The 23,818-nt window shown below is 41.6% G+C and overlaps 1 protein-coding gene across 1 annotated transcript in view; it reads right to left on the reverse strand.

Moving 5' to 3' along the window:
- The window catches only part of LOC126183298 (lisH domain-containing protein ARMC9-like), a 242,578-nt gene that overhangs the window by 84,774 nt on the left and 133,986 nt on the right, over positions 1-23,818 (reverse strand). Inside the window, exons 11-13 of the mRNA XM_049925137.1 lie at positions 22,459-22,566; positions 14,648-14,758; positions 4,495-4,615 (exon numbers count right to left, since the gene is read on the reverse strand). Coding sequence (XP_049781094.1) covers positions 4,495-4,615; positions 14,648-14,758; positions 22,459-22,566 — 340 coding nt within the window. The remainder of the gene's footprint in view (positions 1-4,494; positions 4,616-14,647; positions 14,759-22,458; positions 22,567-23,818) is intronic.

A 23,818-nucleotide genomic window follows, 5' to 3' on the forward strand; every position in this document is an offset into this window, starting at 1 on the left:
GACACATCTGCTGGACAAGATGGCACACAGACTTCAATGATTGGCTCTGTTCCTCAGTTATTATCACTGTGAGATCATTTTCATCCAACAGCTCAGCACTCAAATGTCATCGCCCTCATCTGCCTTCCTATGGGTCTTTACCCAACCTTTGACCAGGATGAAGTCCTTTGTTTCTATTTCAACAACAACAAAATAGTGGGAAAAACTAAAATCATTTGTTAGAGCATCAAATCTTACCAGTCAAAATTACAAAAAATTAACTGAAAGATAAAACAATAAAAAATTCCTGGAATTCATAAAAAATCCCAAGTTTTTCCTGTATTTTCCTCAAATGAAAAAATTACAATGTTCTTCCTGGATTTCCCAGTTGTTCTGGGGTGCATACAGCCTGTAATACTCAGTAAATTTGCAGGTATCATTAGAACAATGGCACAACCATTCTGAACATGGTGCAGAACATTGTGCAGAACTGGTAAAGGAAACAGGATCTAAGGATCAGTCTCATGAAAACTGTTGTGATACCACTCATGAGGAAACATATACATGACATGTACTGGAACATTAAGCTCTCTGACAAAATTCTACCAGTACGAGGGGGCAGAGAAGTATCTAGGCATAGCTCTCGACGTGAAAATATCATGGGGCCCCTCACGTAAACAATATGGCACAAGGTGCTCTCATGTGCACTAGAAGAACCTGTGGTAAAAACTAGGGCTCAAGCCCCAGGAGCATATACCAGATATACAGCTCTGTAGTAAGACCTATAATAATTTATAGGGCTACAGTACTGTGGAATAAGTAGAACATAAGGTGCTTGCTAAGGAGCTTGGAAAGGTGCAAGGACTGTCCAAACCTAGCCACAACAGGTGAAATTGGTAGCACACCAACTGTTGAGATAGAGGCCATGCTCACACTACATCTTTTGGTACAACAGAGGCAATGGCAGGGCCATACAAGTTAAAAACTGGAAACTTTTGGGATATCCAGAATCCTACACCAATATAATGAATGTTGTAAACATAGGAATGTTTGGGAAAATGTCAGTTGACTAGCTGCTTCAATAAACCATTCAAGGTAACAATTGGACGTAATGAGCAACCAATGTACCATTCAGGAGACATAGTCCAGTTTACTGGTGGGTCAAAAACAGACAAAGGTGCTCAGGCCAAGGTATATGGATATAGCCTAGACTAGATAACACAATCTCTCAAGGGAGGCTGGCCAAAGTATTCCAGGCAGAAAAACTTGTCATCAGAATAGCTGCAGAGAAGACTCTACATAGGTGCTACAAAGATTGTGGCATCTTCTTCCATTCTGAGAGCCAAGCAGCTCTGAAATCTCTATCAGCCCCTGCAACAAGATCAAAAATTGCTGCAGAGTGCCATAAATCCCTTTTGACACAAGGGGAAAGACACAGAGTAAAACAGCAGCAGGTTCCTAGTCACTCAGGAATTAGTGGCAATGAACAAGCTGACAGGCTGACGATAGCAGGAATGACACCTCTATTTGTTGGACCAGAACCTGTCTTAAACATCGCTGAGGTGTCAAAACTGTGTAGCTGGATCAGGAGGTAGTACACACAATATTGGTCAACTACCATCCATAGAGAGGCCCAGAAGAGGGCTGTCTGTCTGAAACCGCATAGAGCATGAGCACTGAGGAAAACACAACACATGACAAGAGCGAGTGACTGATAACAGAGCAGCCTGCAGCAGAGCACTGCACAAGGTGACGGCTTGGTCTGCAGGCATTGAAATTAGTGTTAGAATTACTGGGACAGGCCTGTTGCCACTGGCAGGTAAACACCTGGGCAGTTTCTCTGCCCATGCCACACTTTGCCCACACCCTCCATGGCAGCATTCTGTACTATTCCAATGTGATAACCACGCTAGCTCCTCTGCATCCATCTCAATGTCTGCTGGAGGAGATACTAAATCCCTTACCACTGAAAAGGCCATGCAAATCGAAAAAAAGGCCAGTTTGTGCTGTCACCTCTGCCACAAAACTGGAGAGGGCATGAGGGCAGATGGAGACAGTGCAAATGCAGCTTGCTCTGCTGCAAAGGCAGAAGGCTGTAAGGCTGGGTTAATAGTTAGTCCACCAGCATGGGTAGGGGTGAGGACTAGGCAACTAGTGAGCAGGAAAAAGAGGGTACCAGTTCAAATTCCAGGGGCTCCACAGCTGTAGGCACAGGAGTTATCCCCAATATCACCTTATTCTGCCACTGAAGCTATGATGGCAGATGTCTTAGAAGTGGGTGAACATGCTGCCAACACTGGGAGGCTCCCATCAAAACAACTCTGCATGTTGGCTTGGAGACACTGGCATTGAAAGTCCAACAAGTCATGGCTGCGACTGCTTGGAATGAAGGATCACCTGCTCCCAACCGACATCCACCATTTAAAAAAAAAACACTACATCTAGCAGCCAGCCGCCCCTACTACAGGCCGAAAGACCAAGTCCAAATGACACCCCCGTGAGGAAAACACAGTGGGCTGTGATGGTCTTTGGCAGGTAACTTTGGGTGCAACAAATCCAAAAGCCCCCACGGCTGCTGACCAAGCAAAAATTTCCTGGACAACACCTGTTATTTGGCATCATTAAGTACATAGTCTGAAAACCCAACAGTAGATCATCTCAGGAGGAGGCAGACATGGGTTTCTTCATTTGGGTCTTGAATGAATGCATTAAGTTCTCCACCTCTGAGTTAAACACTGGGTGATATGGGGCAGTAGTCAGATGTTAGATGTTAGATACCCCTGCAAATGCAAAAATATTCAAACTCCAGTGATACAAATTGCCAACTGTTATCATAAATGAGTGCCAGTGGTGGCACATGACAGAAAAAATGACCAACAGTGTGCAAACAGTTGCCATCAACATTTTGAAGGCCATCTTGGCAACATAGAGGAAATTTCACAATACTGGCAGAGAGGAATAATGACTAGGCAACACAACCTGGTTTTGTCCACAGGCTGCAGGGGCCTCCACAAGATGTTCAACATCATGATTGGCCACCAGCCAGTAACAAAATACCGGGCCAAATCTGTTCCCAAAAGAGCATGCTCTGGCCACCACACCTGATCAGCTGAAACCAGAAAAGTGATTATGTGGCCCTCATCTCCCACATCTTCAAATGAAAATCCACCAAATTATGGTACAAGGCTTTGGCCAAGTGAAAGTGAGTGTCTCTTTTCAGTCAAACTCTGGATGTAGTCCCACTGGCAATCAGAATGCATCTGCACTGGCATGCTGGGCAGTGGACTGGTATCAGTCATAAAAATAGTTATTGTGGAAGTGCCCATTTCTGCAATTGTTGACAGCCCTATTCCACTGTATGGGATAAGGGCTAAATAAGGAAACCAATAGGTTGTGGTCAGTAATGAGCAGAAATTTCACCCCATACAAGAAAACATGAAAATTTTTAACTCCAAAAATGATAGCCATTGCCTCATTTTCCACCTGAGTAATTACATGGCACTGTTGAAAGTGTCTTTGATTCAAATGCTCTTTGCAAATCAAGAAATACTGCAACTACCTGACTGACTGCCTTGATCCATGACTACCAGCATGTCATGTGAGATAAGTGTAAGTCGCGTTTCACAAGACTGATGTTTTCAAAATACGTGTTGGGTGGCACGGAGGAGGTCATTCTGTTCAGGATTCCTCCTTATGTCTGAGCCCAAAATATGTTATAACATTCTATAACAAGTGAATGTGAAGGATATTGTGTGGCAGTTTTGTGGATCACTTCTGCTACCACTGAGTGATGTGGCGCAGTTGTTAGCACACTGGACTCGCATTTGAGAGGATGACAGTTCCAACCCGCGTCTGGCCATCCCGATTTAGGTTTTCCGTGATTTCCATAAATCAGACACATGCAAGGATCATTCCTTTCAAAGGGCACGGCTGACTTCCAGCCCCATCCTTCCCTAATTCCATGGGACCTATGACCTCACTGTTTGGTCCCCTCCCCCAAATCAACCAACAACTTCTGCTATCCTTCTTGTAGCTGGGTGTATCCTGCACTTTTTTTCAACTACTGGCAGGGTTTTTTGTTCAATGTGTCTACAATAGATTATAGTCAATAGAGGGGCTAACACAGCTGTAAATTGGGTATAGTGTCTGTCCGGGGTCTTTATTAAATTTTAACAATTTTAGCTGTTCCTCAACATCACTGACACTATTTTAGTTTATGAGCACAAAATATTGAAAAACAGACAACGGAAATTTGGAGTTTTATAATAAGAGTGATCACTAACAACCAGTTGCATAGAGGAAATATTAACAATACACATCCAAAAATTATCTGAAGTTGTCATTATGTTTTCCTCTTCTTTTCAGCCCTAAACTATATACCTCCTAGGGGTAAGTAACGAAAAGAATGGTATAGCTGATACAAGTGTGTTTATTGGTTATAACATATTCTAATTTAACTATTAATAAAAGAGGAATTACTGCTGAAACAACAGGACATACAGCAGTTAAACTCACCATGACGAGGGAATGGTTGACGATATTGTTGATACAAAAGAGCCTCACCACATAGTTCACCATGAATGTTTGTCACTGGATCATCTGCATCAAGTTCATCTTCTAACAAGTCAAGCTCTACCTATAAGACAAGGAACAAATAAAAATATAAGATACTTCTAATACCATAAATGTTTACAAACTCAAACAACTGATTTCTTTAAATTTACATTAAGACTGTAATTTTGAGAACATTCAAAACAAAGCAGTTAATGTTGGTCTCCAGAATGAATAGTAAGACAGAACAGTCTGTTTACTTCATACAACCAAATTTACAACAAAATCGACATAAACACTCATAAAAACACTTTAGACTTGGGCTTTCGAACACAGGCTCCTTGTTTTGTCATAGTAAAGTAGAAAACGATATTTGTCAGTGGGGCTTATATGCATTTATAGGTGTGGATAAAGTGCACAAAAAGACAATAGTAATAAAGGCTTCTTGAGATTGTAGAAAATGCAAGGCTGTCAAACTATTATTATAGTTCTACAACAAAGATAATAACTCAACATTAAGAGGCATACAACTGTTAGACAGAAATATGGAAACACCATGAGAAATGCATGCTTAAATGTAAATGCAGATGCTAGCCAAACCTGCAGGTTACACTGCTAAATTTGACTACGAACGGCACCTGTGAACTGTCCTCAGTGCGTAGCAAGTGTCACTTGTATCAGAACAGTGTTCTGTGCACTTTTCAATGCATTATGTTAGAGCTAAGTGAAGCAGAATGTGGACAAATTCCTGGAACTATTATGGTGGGTGCTTCCATACGCAAGGTAGCCCAAGTGTTTGGTGTTTTGAGAGGCACTGTATTGCAGATCTGTACCACATATGTGCAAAGTAGAAAAACACCATCTGCTAAGTCACAGCATGGATGAAAGTGTGTGTTGGGTGGTCATTGAAGAGGTTTGTGGCAAGAAATAAGAGGATAACAGCTGCAAAAGTCACTGCTGAACTGGATGCCACACTCACAAACCCTGTCAGTAGCAAAAAAATAAAAATGGAGCTCCATAAGCAGGGAAGTGCAGGGCATGCTGGAATTGCAAAACTGCTCATAAGTGATGCAAATGCCTGTAAGAGGAAAATGTGGTGCCAAAGTCATAAACCTTGGGCTATGGAGTAACGGAAGAAAGTACACTACTGGCCATTAAAATTGCTACACCACAAAGATGATGTGCTACAGACACGAAATTTAGCCGACAGGAAGAAGATGCTGTGATATGCAAATGATTAGCTTTTCAGAGCATTCACACAAGGTTGGCGCCGGTGGCGACACCTACAACATGCTGACATGAGGAAAGTTTCCAACCAATTTCTCATACACAAACAACAGTTGACCAGCACTGCCTGCTGGAATGTTGTTGTGATGCCTCATTTAAGGAGGAGAAATGTGTACCATCACGTTTCCGACTTTGATAAAGGTCGGATTGTAGCCTATCGCGATTTCGTTTATCGTATCGCGACATTGCTGCTTGTGTTGGTCAAGATCCAATGACTGTTAGCAGAATATGGAATCGGTGGGTTCAGGAGGGTAATACGGATCGCCGGGCTTGATCCCAATGGCCTCATATCACTAGCAGTCGAGATGACAGGCATCTTATCTGCATGGCTGTAATGGATCGTGCAGCCACGTCTCAATCTCTGAGTCAACAGATGGGGACATCTGCAAGACAACAACCATCTGCGCAAACAGTTCGATGACATTTGCAGCAGCATGGACTATCAGCTTGGAGACCATGGCTGCGGTTACCCGTGACGCTGCATCACAGACAGGAGTGCCTGCGATGGTGTACTCAATGACAAATCTGGGTGCATGAATGGCAAAGCGTCATTTTTCCGGATGAATCCAAGGTTCTGTTTACAGCCTCATGATGGTCGCATCCGTGTTTGGCGACATTGCGGTGAACACACATTGGAACCGTGTACTCATCGTCGCCATACTGGCGTGTCACCCGGCATGATGGTATGGGGTGCCATTGGTTATACGTCTCGGTCACGTCTTGTTCACATTGACGGCACTTTGAACAGTGGACATTACATTTCAGATGTGTTACGACCTGTGGCTCTACCCTTCACTCGATCCCTGCAAAACCCTACATTTCAGCAGGATAATGCACGACCGCATGTTGCAGGTCCTGTACAGGCCTATCTGGACACAGAAAATGTTCAACTGCTGCCCTCGCTAACACATTCTCCAGATCTCTCATAAATGAAAACCTCTGGTCAATGGTGGATGAGCAACTGGCTCATCACAATACGCCAGTCACTACTCTTGATGAACTGTGGTATCATGTTGAAACTGCATAGGCAGCTGTACCTGTACACGCCATACAAGCTCTGTTTGACTCAATGCCCAGGCGTATCAAGGCCGTTATTACGGCCAGAGGTGGTTGTTCTCTGTACTGATTTCTCAGGATCTATGCACCCAAATTGCTTGAAAATGTAATCACATGTTAGTTCTAATACAATATATTTGTCCAATGAATACCCGTTTATCATCTGCATTTCTTCTTGGTGTAGCAATTTTAATGGCCAGTAGTGTAATTTGGTCAGATGAGTCTTGTATCACACTGTTTCCAACTTCTGGTCAATATTACATCAGAAGAGTGAAACATGGTGGGGTTTCAGTGATGATTTGGGCAGCCATATCATGATATTCCATGAACCCCATTGTTACTCTGTAAGGTCACATTACTGCCAAGGATTATGAGACCATTTTGGCTGATCAAGTCCATCCCATGGTATAATTTGGTTCCCCAATGGTGACGCTGTGTTTCAAGAAGACAGGGTCTCTGTTCACACAGCTCACACCATCCAGGACTGGTTTTGTGAGCATGAGGATGAAGTGTCACATCCCCCCTGGTCACCACAGTCACCAGATATCAATATTATTGAGCCTTTGTTGTCTGCTTTGGAGAGAAGGGTGTATGATCACTATTTACCTCCATCACCTTTACCTGAACTTGTCATTATTTTGCAGGAGAATGTTATAAATTCCCTTGAAAAACATTCAGGACCTGTATTTTTGCATTCTGAGATGAGAGGAAGCTATTTTCAATGTTGCGGGTTTTCTACACTGTATTACATGTAGTAATGTGTTGTGTTTGTGGTGTTCCTATTTTTTGTCCAGCCCCTGTATAAAATCCAAATTAAAATTAATAAAAGTGATCAAAATAATAAGATAGATATCTAGAATGATAAATAATGAGCAGCTTAAGTGCAACATCTACAATCACAGCTGAAGATGAGGAAACACCCTGAGACAATTGCTAGATATCATTTACAGGTGTAACCTTATTAGGCCATCAAATTTTCATAGCATTGACACAGGTTCCTAATACACATCTTCAATTTTATCTCCTAATACTTCTGTATGATCCACAAGTTTACAACCTCCAGCTAATTTAAATGATTGTATGTGGTTGTACAAAATGATCAAAGAAAAGTAAATATAACAATATCCATCACCATCGTAATTTCTCCATTCAGCAAGCCACATGCAGTTCTAGATAAACTTTCTACACCCACCACGTGGTCTTTCTGCAGGAACATTTTGTTCAACTCAATGGATCCTGTGGCAAGCCATTCTCTTCATATGACCGTACCACTGTAATTATTTTACTTCAGGGATCTCCAGCAGGTGTCTTTCCAATCCTAGCTGTTGCTCAGTATTATTGTTTATTTTATCAACTTTTGTCTTTTGAGGACAATATTGCAGGAAGTTCATTTCTGTTGCCTGGAGGTGACCCTTTACTGGTACAGTAATTGTTGCTGCCTCCAGGGCATACATCTACAGAGGTAAAAAAAAAAAATTCATACAGGTTGATTTTGGAAATTACCATTGCCAAAGTGTCTCGCAAACTATGTTGTAAAGTTTGGACTTTTCTGTATTCTGTTGTCAATCTCTTTGTGTATGGTCCAAGTACTGGAAGTTTTTTGCTGTCTGTCTCCTCATTTCCAGTTACTAGAGGCACTGTCAAGAATTTCTGCTCAACACCTTATCTGCTTGTTTGGTTTCAATGATTTTGAAACACATTGTGATTAAGTATTCATGCTACAGAGCTGGTTTAGTTTGTGTGTCTATTTATGTCCCACACCTTATCATTATACCAAAAGAAATTTTCCTGTCTTAATTACATTTGTTATATTAATTTTGATTATTCTTTCACAGACAAACTCAATTTCAGAGTAAGTATCTGTCTCCATATAAAAAAACTTACTCTATTCTTTTTTTAACTCATTCCCTTATTCAAGATTTAAGAGACTGAAAATCCTACAAAACAGGATATTGCCTGAAAAGTGACAACTGATGGGTGTCTGATCAAGCTATGTTAGGTGTAGCTGGCAAATGATAGATAGAAATATGATTTCAAGACAAGAAAAAACTCACATGTAAAATAATAATAATAAAAAAAAAAAACAAGACTTACAGCTTGATGCTATACCAGCCAATAAAACCAAAAGCAGACAGAATATCAAGATGGGGACATAAGGGAAACAGTAAATGGTAATTCTATCCTTACTATTATCATTGCATCCATTATATGCTATCCTCTCTCATTTTTTACACCCCATTTTCTTACTTCTGCCACTTTTAACCCCCCATTCTTTCCTCTCCTTCCACCTTGAGTGCAATCTACAATTTATAGCTTTCTCAAATGTTCCACTGCTTGTCTTTTCTACCTCACCTACTCATCTTTGCATAATCTCCAGTCACACCAACTTTTCCATGACTGCATTCTACCTTGTTATGTACACTTTTATTGCCTTCAAATTAGCAAACAGGAGATAACCACATTCACAAAAATGGAACAATTAAGGAAAAAAATATAAGAGGGTTGGAACTTAAATAGTGGCAACTATTTATTCACAACCAATACAAAATGTTTGCACCTGTTACTGTCCTTCAAAGTAGTCACCAGCATTGTGTAGAACCCATCGCCAGTGATGTGGAAGGTGTAGTATATCGTTAGCAGAGCCTGTTCTGTTGATGGTGCGAATGGAGCGGTCTACTGCCTGTTGAATCTCTGGAACAGTTCTGAAGCAAATGTCACGAAGTGGTTCCTTCATCTTCAGAATCAAATCAATGTCACAAGGACTTAAGTCCAGGGAGTATGGTGCAGTCCCATCGATCAAACAGAGCAGCCATAGCTTGTGCTGTATGTGCCCAAGCATTGTCGTGCAAAATGATGGGTGGGTTGCGCAGAAAGTGTCGCCGCTTCTTTCGCAAGGCTGGTCACACGTGATGCTCCAAAAATGAACAGTAATACTGTTCATTGATGGTCTGCTGTGGAGGAATGTAATGTGTTAGGATAACACCATCACAGTCGTACACAAGAATCACCATAACTTTAGACCACTCCATTCGCATCATTAACAGAACAGGCTCTGCTAATGGTATATTATGCCTTCCACATCACTGGCACCGGATTCTGCACAATGCTGGTGACTACTTTGAAGGACAGTAAAAGGTGCAAACATGTAACTCTTTTGTATCAGTTGTGAATAAATAGTTGCCACTATTTAAGTTCCAACCCTTGTATTTAAGTACTCTTTTTCTTCTTCTTTGAGTAAGTCACAATTTGCAAATTTACAACTTTTCAAATGGGGTATTTTAAAATTTTGCTGTGACAGTTTTGAGGGTCTATTTTTTCTGGTTACAAAGGTGTTCCTAGCCTCTAAGAGAATGGGGAAATAAGAAAATTATTGACCTCAAAGCTTTTAATATATTTCAAATAGATTCTGTAACAGGGGTGATATACAAAATTTCCACTGTAAAAATATATTATATTGGCTTCTTTAGAAGCAAGTTGTTCACATATTACTTACAACTGATGCAAGAAATAATGATGCAAAAAAATTATAAGACCTAAGAATTCAACTGATTCGACTATCCTTCTCAAGTTCTAGTACTGTATATGTAATTAAAGTGATAAAGTATCACAATTAATGCTTCCCATAAAAAATGACCATATCAAAAGGGCTGACTAAGATGGTAAAGAATGAGTGTGAGATTGAACTAGCTAGTATGAAGACCTTTGTAAGGTAATCTTAGTAAAATGCATAGAAATTTTGACTTCATCAAGTGTAAACTGCAGAATATGTGCACAGAATGAGAAGTTTTCTTGTTTCCATGACCAGATTGACTATTTTTAACTATGTGCTTTAGAGTCTTTTTGGAAGAAGCTAAAAAGGGCTGTATTATATAAATTACTTGGCTGAAGGCAATACTTTTCCAGTTTTAACAAAGGTATCAAAACAGACTCTCTCATACACTGGGGTATTTGCCCTCAGACCAAATTTTGTTGTGAAATATAAGGAGGATTTCCGTAAATGCTGAATTAAGTTATTTCAGTGCACTAAAATGAATCGCATTTGGTGCTCAGGTGGTATCATGCAAGGCAGCCAACTCAGTATGAATTTTCTACTTACAGAAGGCCTTGTTATTTCTAGACATAAAATTGAGCTTCTACTTCTCTAAAGTTGTGCAGTATGTGCAAAAACCCGAGAGCTGGCTCTCAGATGTTGTACTGTAGAAACATTTTCCACTGTTGCTGTGAAAACAGAATAATGTGACATCATGGAATTTCACGACACAGTGATTTACTTACCATCCTGAAGGCACATGGCTGAAGACACAGCCAATCTGCAAACCAGCCCACACATTAAGTCAATGAGTGGCAATACTCTGGCAAAGAATTGTCCATACAGTATTGCATCAATTTGCTTTGTATGCTGTCACCACCAGACAGAAGAACAACTTGGCACAAGAAAGCTACAAAAATAGGTGGCCTACATGCAGTGAAGGTATCAGGAAAAAGTTCAAAAACAGAGTGCATTGTACCTGTGTGTTGGGTCACACAGTGTACTCCAACCACACTCTTGGCATCCAAGGTTTGATGCTGTTAGGCGGCTGGTGGAATCCAGTGACACATTCATCTAGCCACTGCCAGTTGTGTGAAGCACAGTTGCTCTAGGCTGCAAGCAGCTCTAGCTACAGATGTCTGGGGGTCACTCAGCATTTTGTCAGTGCACTGCCTCCCAGTAATGTGCATGAGCATCGATAAAAACCACCACTGCTACACCGATATGAAGATGCTGTGGGTGAACACCAGGCTGCACCCACCTGGCAATGGTGCACACCTGTATCTGCTGTAGCTTGATGAATAATAAAGAGTTTTCCTGAACTCTGTTTAGCCTGCTGCTGCAGCCAACTTGACCACTGACACAGTATCGTACTAACTCCCCCCCCCCACCACCACCACGAGGAATGTGATGGAGCATTGTCGTGATGGAGACACCAATTTGCTATTGACCACAAGTTGAGTCTCTTGCACCAGATAGCATCACGTACGTGATGAAGGACATCTGGTGATTATTTGACCCTGTGGTGCATACATATGGTGTACTATGTCATGGGAGTCAAAGAAAGCAGTCATCATCACTTTGACATTGCTACACACTTGATGGGCCTTCTTTGGTCTTAGTGACGAAGAATGCTTCCATTGCAATGACTGATATTTGGTTGCCAGGTCATACTCCTATACTCAGGACTTGTTACCAGAGATTATGGTTTTCATGAAGTCGGGGTGAGGTGACTGACTGTGGAGTCCAGCATGTCCTGTGAGATTTCAACACACAGTTGCTTTTGCTCCAACCTCAGCAGCTTCGGTATGAATTTCACTGACCATCTCTTCATGGCCAAATATTCGGTCACAATGGAATTTGCCAAAAAAGTGCTGATATCAACCGATTCTGCAATTTCTCTGACAGTCACACAATGGTCCCACATGACCGCAGCATTCTCTTTTGCAATGACCTGATCATTTCAGAATGCTGATGGCCAACCAGAGTGTGGCTCACTCTCCACTGAAGTGTACCCATCTTTAAACTGGTTGTACCACTCCTTAATCTGTGTTATGCCCATAGGAGTGTCACTGAAAGCCATTTGAATCTGCCAAATGGTTTACATCCGGCTGTCAGCCAGTTTCTGGCAAAATCTGATGCAGTAGTGTTGCTGCAGTTGTTCTGTCATTTCCCTTGCAATGAAAAACTGACACGAGCATTACACACTACTTCATTCAACTGCTGCTTGCAGCAACAGATGTTATCGACAGGTGGGAAAAAATTTACACATGCACGTTCAAAGTCGGCTCATGCAAGTGCACTAGATTCAAATCCATCAGGTGTTTGAAAAAAAAACCTCAAATATTTTTCTAACAGACTTCATCTATCCATCTCTTCTAACATCTCATTCATTTCTGAAGGCTTGTGATGGTAGACCACTAGACTGCCTCTCTTTGTGCAGCCACTGGACCTGTAAACACCCTTCATACCATGGACAAAGAGTGAAGGTTAAACAGCACTGACACCATGATTCTGCCGAATTGAAGAGAGTTGTGCCAACCAAAAACTGCCACACCACAATATTAAATGATATTTCACATTGTACAGGATACTTCTGAGAATGACGGGGCCAGCATGCAGCCTGAACACTCCACACACAAGAAGTTTGGCATTCTGTGGCCGGCCCTGTTCTAAAGAGTTCTGAAGATTTTGGTATGAGCACTATGGTAGTTTTGGGGATTACATTCATTCTATGTTGAACACAGTCCTAGACACTGACTTGCTCCTGACATATAGTCAGCTGCAGGATCCAATTTGGTGGCCTGGTTTTGGGTATTGGCCCCTTCATAAAGGTTCAACCTGACTGGGAAGAAGTCACTGTTGTACACAATCTGCTAGGACTAGAGAGCAGAAGGTGAAGCCAATGACAGAATGACCATGATACTATTCTGAAATTGATTATTTTGCCTGCATTCCAAAAGCATATGTCTTTTGACTGCAAATGCTCTATACCACTCAGCTTCTGAGTTTGAGTTGGTGCTGCCCCAAAACCCATACCACAGTGATTGCACTTGAATCTCCTAACAGGAGAAATGCGTGCGAGAGCTGATTGAGAAGCTCTCTGAAAGCTTGTCTGTTGAGTGCTTTATCAGGCAATAAGTGTAGTCAGCATACTTAAATGCAAGTTGACCCATTTATGGTAGCACCAGCGGCTTGCTTCATCCTCCAGTAGAGTTGCCATGTCTTTGAAGACTATAGTTAATTATGTAGGTGCATCAGACAGTTAAAAAAGGGTCTCTTGGAAACTAGTTGCTCTTTGGGAGGTCCAATTCTTCCATATGAGTTGTGAAACTGTTTACATTTCTTTGTATGATGGATGCCATTTAAAGCTGAGATTTTTTCCTCAGGGAAAAAAGTGCTCACAACGGAAGGTTAGTAACGTTGAGTTGTTCACTCATTATGACTTATTTCATCCATTACATGATCAACATTAGGTGCATTGTAATGGAGGGTGAAGTGTTGTTTCTTTCTTTCACTAACATTTGTTGTGTCTTCTTTCTCTGTGTTTCAAGGAAATGATACACTTAACGTCACTGAGGACATAGTTATTGTAGATTGTGTGTTCTAATGGAGTGTTCTAATAGACATTCACCATTGCTGGATCATCTTATGTATGGCAGCAGATTCATTGGTTGGATTCCTTTTGGAGATATATCTGCAATTGCAATCAGTGTCTTTAATCATGGGTCTTTGTCGTGGCAGTCACCTTGACCATAAGAATTTTCAGAGTTGAAGCAAAGCATATCTCAAAAGCACAACGGGATGATTATGAGCAGTTGATACACTTACCATGGGACATATATGCAATACTAAGATCATGAGCAGCCATGCCACAATTCCCAAAAGTTATTGGTCATTATATCCCAAAGTTATGAGAACAAACTTTTGGAACTTGAGTTTGAAATATATGGCCAAATCTCGAAGTGTAGAAATCTTGCTTTAACTTTTTCAGTCATCACAGGCATAATCACAGTCAAGATAAAAGCAATGGTCTTTCCTAGTTTGTCATTTACTCTCCTCATTATGTTTTGCACTTATCTGTAACTCTGTCCTTCTACCAGCCCTTTTTGAGTTTAGAAAACACATAATTCTCTTGATAGATAAATAAAAATCAGTACAGTCTTGAAATACACAACATTAATTGACTTCTGTGAATTAATAGCCATATGTTGTTTCATATAAAAAGCATAAGAAATGCATTACTGTGTCATCATCGGTGATCTCCTCTTCACTAGATGTATATTGGTCAGGCAGGAGGTCCTTGTGACGTTTGAGAAGGCATTCCAACTGATGTTGCACTTCTCCTGTGCTTTGCTACAAATAAATGAATAAATAAATTGAAGTGCTAAAATTTTATTTGCTAAAGGAACAGAGTAATGTTTGCGGTTTCAGAACAAAAAATGATCAACAGCACAATGTTATATGTTTATTTTGAAATAAGAACCAGAGAAAATGTTCCCTACTTCAAAAGGACTATGACTAAGCACCTGGAACTGGTTGTGCCAGATGGCTAAAATTTCTTACAAATGTGCAACAAAACACTATATTCTTGTTGTTGTTGTATTTATTGGTCCCGTTGTCTACAAAGCAGCTTATGCATAAGACATTGGATAAGTCAAGTTATAAATATACAGCTGAAAGTCATTTCTAGGCATAAGTATTTAAGGTTGCCAAAAAACACTTTGTACATAAGTATTTATATAACACACTACATAAATTTAAATATTCTTCAATGGTGTAAAATCAGTGATGCTGTAAATATGACTTTAGAGATTTCCCAAAGGTACTGACCTCAGTAATAGCTTTTATGCTTTCAGGAAGTTTGTTATAAAGCTTAACTCCCATGTGAAAAGTACCTTCTTGGCACAGAGCTGTGCTGATTTGAGTTATATGTTTGTTATAACTTCAAGTTGAACAAATATACTTCAAGCAAGACGCAATACATGAAAATCACAGAGCAAGTAAACAGAGTAAGATGTGTGTACACATTAACAGTCAAATCATAACTGATTCCAAGTCTAGCGGCTGCTGGCTGGCTGGCCGCTTAGGTGGTGGTGCTGCTGCTGCATGGCTGGCAGACAGCGCCACATGTAGAGGACACGTGTAACTCCGCGGCGGCATTTTGAAAGATCGGCGAGTTACAACACTTTTCCCCCCTTTGAAGTTTTTGCACAGGTCTTGATGGAGGAGGCCTGTAGATTGCTAACGTCCATAGGTGTTGTTTGACTGGCTGTAAAGTCTCGAGGAGGAGGCTTCCCGTACGGACGGAAGTGTCCCTGATGATAACGGGTTGAGATGACAGGAGACGTGGGGGTCAAATCTGCTGGGGCCTTGTGCACCAATATGCCCATTGCAGCAAGTCTGGTTGTTATAACAGGAGACATGGGCGATGTGTCTGCATCCATAGGAGAAGGAGGCGAGTAGAGTTGCTCCAACAGATGATGGTCATCTGGTTCCTGAATGGGCACGTCTCCTGGTGGCGTCAGTTCTCGTGCTGGCGCCGATATGATGGTGAGAGGACTGCATTGTGAGTAATTAGAGATTCCAGTATCCCGAGCATCAGGTAGAGCTGAAGGTGGTGTAGTGGCATCTGGAAGAGGTGTTGCCGGAACACGAGGCCGAAGCTGGTCCGAATGACGCACTGCAACACCCGTGTCCGTCTGGATTTCATACAGGCATTGGCCACAGTGTCGTAAGATGTGGCCAGGACTCCATTTTGGCCACCTGCCATATCCCCGTACCCATACAAGGTCGTCAGCAATGAACCGGCCAAGCGAAGGCACCCACGGCCGTGAGATGGAAGGCTGCAGAAGATGAAGTAGCGTGCGGGGCTGTCGGCCATGTAAGAGCTCAGCCAGGCTGTGGTCACCCATGGAGGTGAAACGGTAAGAAGTGAGAAATTGGAGAAGCGCATCATCAGCAGCAGAAGAAGTCAGGAGTTTCCTCATCTGAGCTTTAAATGTGCGGATCAGTCGTTCAGCCTCACCGTTTGACTGTGGATGGAACGGAGGGGCCGTGACATGCATGACGCCGTGACAGGCATAAAAATCCGCAAAATCGGAAGAGGCAAATTGCAGACCATTATCAGTAACAAGAGTAGAGGGAAGGCCTTCCAAAGAGAAAATGGGAGCTAGAGCATTGGTGGTTGCTGCGGTGGTAGGCGATGTGCAACGGACAATGAAAGGAAAGTTAGAGTAGGCATCAATAACGAGAAGTCAATAAGTACCTAAAAAAGGTCCTGCGAAGTCAGCATGAATACGCTCCCAGGGCTTCTCAGGCAAAGGCCACGGTGACAAAGATGACTTCGGGGCGACAGCCTGTGATGCACAAGGGCCGCAGGCAGCGACCATGTGTGCAATTTCAGAGTCGATGCCGGGCCAGTACACATGACGGTGAGCCAGAGATTTTCTGTGAGAGACACCCCAGTGCCCTTGGTGAAGGAGGCGCAAGACCGAAACATGCAAAGACGCAGGTACCACAACAGGCGATGAAGCATTTTCGGTGGAAAGGAGGATAACACCATCCCTAGCGGTGAGGTGGTAATGCAAAGTGTAGTAGTTCCGCAACGGATCAGAAGTCTTAGCGGACGGACGATCTGGCCAACCCTTCTGAATACAGCGTAAAACTCGGGAGAGGGTAGGGTCAGAACCTGTAGCAGCCACCAGCCGGTCCCTGGTTATGGGGAACCCGTCCACAACCCACTGCTTGGCAACATCCAGGTGGAAACACAAAAGTTCATCCCTATCAAATGCCAGATCAGGACCCATGGGAAGGCGAGACAGTGCATCAGCACTCGCATGTTGAGCCGTCAGCCTGAAATTAATCTCATAATTGAAACGAGACAAGTAAAGAGCCTAACGCTGGAGGCAGTGTGCAGCCTTGTCATGAAGTGACATTGATGGATGAAATAAGAAAACAAGTGGTTTGTGATCCGTAACAAGATGAAATTTGGATCCATAGAGAAAAACACCAAACTTATGAACAGCATAAATAAGGGCCAAAGCTTCTTTTTCAATTTGAGAATACTTTTGTTGGGCATCCGTGAGGGTTTTGGAGGCATAAGCAACGGGGTGTTCAGAACCGTCAGAAAAACGGTGTGCAAGGACTGCACCAACCCCGTATTGAGAGGCGCCTGTGGCTAGAACAAGATTTTGGCCAGGTCGATAAGTAGCTAGGCACGGGGAATGTTTCAGCAAAGTCTTCAATTTCAAGAAAGCCGCATCGCATGACATGGACCAGTGAAAAGGCACATTTTTATGCAACAGGCGATGCAACGGCTGAGCCACCGAAGCAGCAGATGGTAAAAACTTGTGATAGTATGCTATTTTCGCCAAGAAGGCCTGCAGTTCCTTAACAGATGTAGGGCAAGGAAGGGCATCGATTGCAGCAACAGTTTGCTGAAGTGGACGAATACCATCCCGAGAGAGTTAAAACACCAAGTACGTGATAGATGCCTGAAAAAATTTTGATTTCTGAAGATTACACTTAAGACCGGCAGTCTGTAAGACATGAAAAAGTGAGCGGAGATTTTGAAGATGTTTGTCAGTGGTGGAGCCAGTGACAACAATGTCGTCCTGGTAATTTGTTCACCCAGGGACAGTGAGCAATAATTGTTCCAAGAATCGCTGAAAGAGAGCAGGGGCGCTCGCAACCCTGAATGGCAATCGTTGGTATTGATAGAAGCCAAAAGGCATGTTAAGGACCAGAAACTGCCGGGAAGCAGCGTCGAGAGGAAGTTGATGATAAGCTTCTGACAGGTCAAGTTTAGAAAAATACTGGCCTCCAGCAAATTTAGTGAACAATTCTTCAGGTTGAGGCATAGGGTAAGTGTCGATAAGGCATTGAGCATTTACAATGGCTTTGAAATCGCAACAGAGACGAATATCACCATTTGGCTTAGCAACGACAATGACAGGAGAGGACCACTCACTGGAAGTGACAGGAAGCAAGACCACTGAAGCAGTGAGACGATCCAGCTCCCATTTGACCTGATCACAAAGGGCCACAGGAATGAGCCGAGCCCGAAAAAACTTAGGCCGAGCAGTGGGTTTGAGTGTGATATGAGCTTCAAAGTCATTTGCACAGCCTAACCCAGGAGAAAAAAGGGACGAAAATGTCATCGACAAGGAATCCAATTGGGCATAAGGAATAGCATCAGAGATGATATTGACAGAGTCATCTATGGAGAACCCAAAAACATGAAAGGCATCGAAACCAAAAAGATTTTCCGCATTACTATGGTCGACCACAAATATGGGAACAGTGCAAACGACGGATTTGTAAGATACCTCAGCATCAAATTGTCCCAAAAGAGAAATCTTCTGTTTATTATACATCTGTAATTGCCTAGTGACAGGTGATAGGTTTGGAGAACCCAACTGAAGATACGTCTGAGAACTGATGATAGTGGCAGCAGAACCAGTATACACCTGCATGCGAACATCTCGACCAAGTATTTGGACCCTGAGGAATAACTTCCCTGAAAGGGAAGAAGTACAATTGACAGACAACACAGAATCAGAATCAGCGTCATGTTCATGAACATCATGTATGCAGTCGGATTTGCAAACGGATGACATATGACCCTTTTTTTTGCATTTGTGACATACGGCCCAATGTTGTGGACAATCTTCTCGTGAATGTTTCGTAAAACACCACGGACATGAAGGAAGTTCCTGTGGTCTTTGCTGCAGTTTCTTAGAGGTTTGTTTACGGTTAGGCTGAGGCTGCACTTGGGAGCATACTGCGGCCATGCCGGTTGGCGGGGACATGCCACACGCTTCGTCAACATCGCACAGAGGTTGTATTTCCCCGCCGTCGCCCCATGCCTCTATTTGAGCTCCAGCGGTGCGAGAAATTTCAAAAGACTGAGCGATGGATAGGACTTCATCTAGAGTCAGATTTGCCAACTGAAGGGCACATTGCCTAACTTCTTTGTCGGGCGCCGATTGGATAATAGCATCCCGTACCATGGAATCGGCGTAGGATTCTTTGTGAACTTTAGTAACAAATTGACACTTTCTACTGAAGCCGTGAAGTTCAGCAGCCCAAGTGTGATAGGATTGATTTGGTTGCTTTTGACAACCATAAAAGGCAACACGAGAGGCTATCACATGCGTTTGCTTTTGAAAATAGACGGACAGAAGTGAGCACATTTCAGCAAAGGACAAAGATGCAGGATCTTTCAAAGGATCCAATTGTGACAACAACCGATACATTTGAGGTGAAATCCATGAAAGGAACAGAGACTTACATGTTTGTTCGTCTGTGACACGAAATGTCAAGAAGTGCTGTCGTAGACGTTTTTCGTAATCAGAACAGTCTTTTGCCATCTCGTCGTAAGGAGGTAAAGACAACGACGAGAGACGCCCCCCATTTGATGGCGTAACGTAATCACGAATCGCATTTGTGAGAAGCGTTTGCTGTTCCATGAGACCTGCTCTAAAGTAGCCATGGAAACATGTGGGTCAACAATGGAAAAGAAAAATCCCATCCTAGTCACCAATTGTTATAATTTCAAGTTGAACAAATATATTTCAAGGAACACGCAATACATGAAAGTCACAGATCAAGTAAACAGAGTAAGACGTGTGTACACTTTAACAGTCAAATCATGACTGAGTCCAAGTCTAGCGGCCACTGGCTGGCTGGCCGCTTAGGTGGCACCGCTGCTGCATGGCTGGCAGACAGTGCCGCATGTAGAAGACGCGCGTAACTGCGCGGCGGCACTTTGAAAGATCGGTGAGTCACATCAAAGTTACTGTTTTGTCTGGTAAAGTGATCATGTAAATCAAAGTTTTTTTTTTTTTTGCAGTCTTTACCTATTATATTTATTTTAAAGAATAAAAGGGTTTCCATTATGTATACATATGGTAATGGAGGAATACCAGATTTCTTAAACAGAGGTTGACAAGAGTCTCTAGACTTGCAGCCAAACAAGATTGTAATGGCCCTTTTTTGTATTTTAAAAGTGCTATTAGCTGTTTTCGAGTTTCCCCAGAAGGTGACCCCACATCTAAGATGAGAATGAAAGTAGACATGATATTCATTCATTACTGTTTTCTCACTACAGCATGATTTTAATGAGCAAAGAAGGTAACATGTTTTGCTCAGTTCTGCATTGAGATACTCAATAAGCTTATTACATACAGACTAGAATTTCATGTGTTAATATAAAACAAAAGGAGAGGGATCAGTTACTCTGATTAATTATTTACAAACTTCTCTTCAATCAGATTACAAAGATTGCATGCATCTCTTGTAACTTGAATGTACTGACAATAAATCATAACTCAATCAAATGAAAATGCTCTCAGGCACAAATTAATTATAATGTCTTCATCATCGTAAATATTGTGATCAAGACATTAAAATAAATATTGTGATCAAGATATTAAAAGTCATGACTGATTAACTAAACTAATCACTGATCACTTTCAAGATTTTAGCTATAAAATTATTGGGAATATTATATTTCAAACTAGTTGGTCCCAGATTAATTCAAACAATAATCAGAACAATGCTTACATATGGGAGGATCTATAGAAAATAGATCTACAGTATCTCGTGTAATATAATCTGCCAGAATTGTGCAACACAGCAATTTAGCAGATGATCATCTTGGTAAAAAAAAATTACATTACGTTTTGATAAATATTGTGCAGATTTTAATCAGTATTATACACACATCCAAAAAAGTTTTGCATTACCCCAGTTCCCAGAACTCCTAAAGATTGACTGTGAATATTGTAACACAGACACAGTCCCTTTGACTGTTCAGAGATGTCACTAAACCCACCCAAAGATGTAAACAACCATGCATGAGCAGCACCTATTAGACAGAAGGGGTCCGACAGCCGATCAGTTCCAGTCATTCCACCAGGAAGGAGGTACACAGCTCGTGTTGTCTGTAGTTCAAACATACCTAGATGGTCAGTACCACAGTTCCACCCTCTAAATGATAGTGCAACCATATCAGCAGCATATTGGTGAGGCATTCTTCTTCATGGATGACAATTCACACTCCCATCATGCACATCTTGTGAATGATTTCCTTCAGGATAATGACATCGTTCCACTAGAGTGGCCAGCATGTTCTCCAGACATGAAACCTATCGAACATGCCTGGGATAAATTGAAAAGGGCTGTTTATGGGTGATGTGACCCTCCCCCCCCCCCCCCCCAAATCTCTCTGAGGGATCTATGCTGAATCGCCGTTGAGGAGTGGGACAATCTGGACCAACATTGCCTTGATGAACTTGTGGATAGTATGCTACCACGAATCAGGCATTCATCAATGCAAGAGGACGTGCTACTGGGTATTAGAGGTACCAGTGTGTACAGCAATCTGGACCTTCACCTCTGAAGGTCTCGCTGTATGGTGGTACAATGTGAAATGTGTGCTTCTCATGAGCAATAAAAAGGGCGGAAATGATGTTCATGTTGATCTCTATTCCAATTTTCTGTGCAGGTTCTGGAACTCTCAGAACAAAGGTGGTGCAAAACTTTTTTGTGTGTGTGTACTAGACAGCCAACAGCCTTGCTGCAGTGGTAACACCGGTTCCTGTCAGATCACCAGCGTTAAGTACTGTCGGGCTGGGCTAGCACTTGGATGGGTGACCATCCGGTCTGCTGAGTGCTGTTGGCAAGCGGGGTGCACTCAGCCCTTACGAGGCAAACTGAGGAGCTACTTGAATGAGAAGTAGAGGCTCTGGTCTCATAAACTGACATATGGTGGGGAGAGCGGTGTGCTGACCACATGCCCCACCATATCCGCATCCAGTTACACCTGTGGGCTGAGGATGACATGGCAGCTAGTCGGTATCATTGGGCCTTCCAAGACCTGTTCAGACAGAGTTAGTTAGTTATTATACTAGACAGCCACAAACTAACCTCTGACAAAAATCAAAGCAACACATTTGTCTCTTTATTTGTTTGGGGCATAATTTTACTTTTTTTCCTCAGGTTAAATTTGTATTTCAAATGAAAGTTTCGAAATAACAGTGCAACAGTACCTTCTGTAAATGCTCCAAAATGTCACAAAGTCCACTTCTCTTGGCTTCTTGGTTAATCTGATGGTTTGCCAGTAAACTGTATAGTGTCCCAGTCACGTAGGGTGTAGGCTATCAGTTAAAGGATGTCATTATAACATGTGCAACATATTGTATCACAGCATATAAATATCCTATAAAGAGTTAATTATGTAATTATGTAATTATGTAATTATGTAATTATGTAAGAGTTAATTATGTAACTCTTTTGCAGCACACTAACAGAAAGAAGTGAGGTACATGCAAGTAACTACAGAAAGAGATGACCAACAACAATAAATCTAAGAAATAAGCACATTTTGCAGTCAAAAAGGTTTCAATTTTCATATTAACTGGGCAGCAAAATAGGTGAAAAACTAAGTGTCAAATAACGTACTTAATTTTATTTTGCATATTCATTAAAGCACATGGAAAACACTACATACTTCAAAATAGGGATGCTCTGTTCTAAATAAGCAACAGACTAAAATTTTGTTCAGAGTTAGCTGAGTAATTCTAATTAAAAGTTATTAAAAGTTGCCACATATTTTTATTTTAAAAATATTGGAAAAAACTAACCACAGTCACAAAAACAATTATATGGAAACCAAAAATTTCAAAACAATGCCTATTTTATGCCAGTTGCTTTCCTTAGCTTAGCAAACCAAAGTATTGTTTCTGCAGAATTACAATTGTCATGTCATTTTAATATGATTAGTGGGGGCAGAAACAAAAGTTCAAGGCAATTTATTTGACTGTGGTTATGCATAATGAAAGTGTTGCCACCCAAAAAAAACCGAAGCATTTCAATGTAATGCACAGATATTTGAAGCCATTGCCTTGAACTGTGTCACTGTTGTTGCTCATGTTAAGGTTATAGGTTGTCAATGACATACACAAATGCAAGTCATGAAACCACTGACAGGTACTCAAAATGCATTCTCTGTGTCCATGCAGAACAATGCTGTGTTGACTGACAATTTGAAACTGTGCACTAGAGTGAAACAGACCTAGGTCCTGGTTCAAACCATGGTCTGGCAAAAAATTAAGTTGTCACATTCATTCGGCACTAATTGATACAGTATTTTATAAATGCACTGGGTAGTTAAACAGTACGACAAAATCCATTCATTTAAACTATTGCTTCTTAAGTTGTATCAAATATCTCACAAGCTTACTTTATATTTCTCTTTCAATATTTTGCAGACTACTGTTGTATTATTATCTAGTGAAATTCACAATAAAATATCAAACTTTTATTATTATTCACCATTTTAGTTTGTGTGGGCATGTCATGACTACCAACAACCTAATTGTGTTTGCAACAACATTTATTATGCCCAAT

This window comes from Schistocerca cancellata, chromosome 4, assembly GCF_023864275.1.
Source record: "Schistocerca cancellata isolate TAMUIC-IGC-003103 chromosome 4, iqSchCanc2.1, whole genome shotgun sequence".
Classification (NCBI taxonomy): Eukaryota; Metazoa; Arthropoda; class Insecta; order Orthoptera; family Acrididae; genus Schistocerca; species Schistocerca cancellata.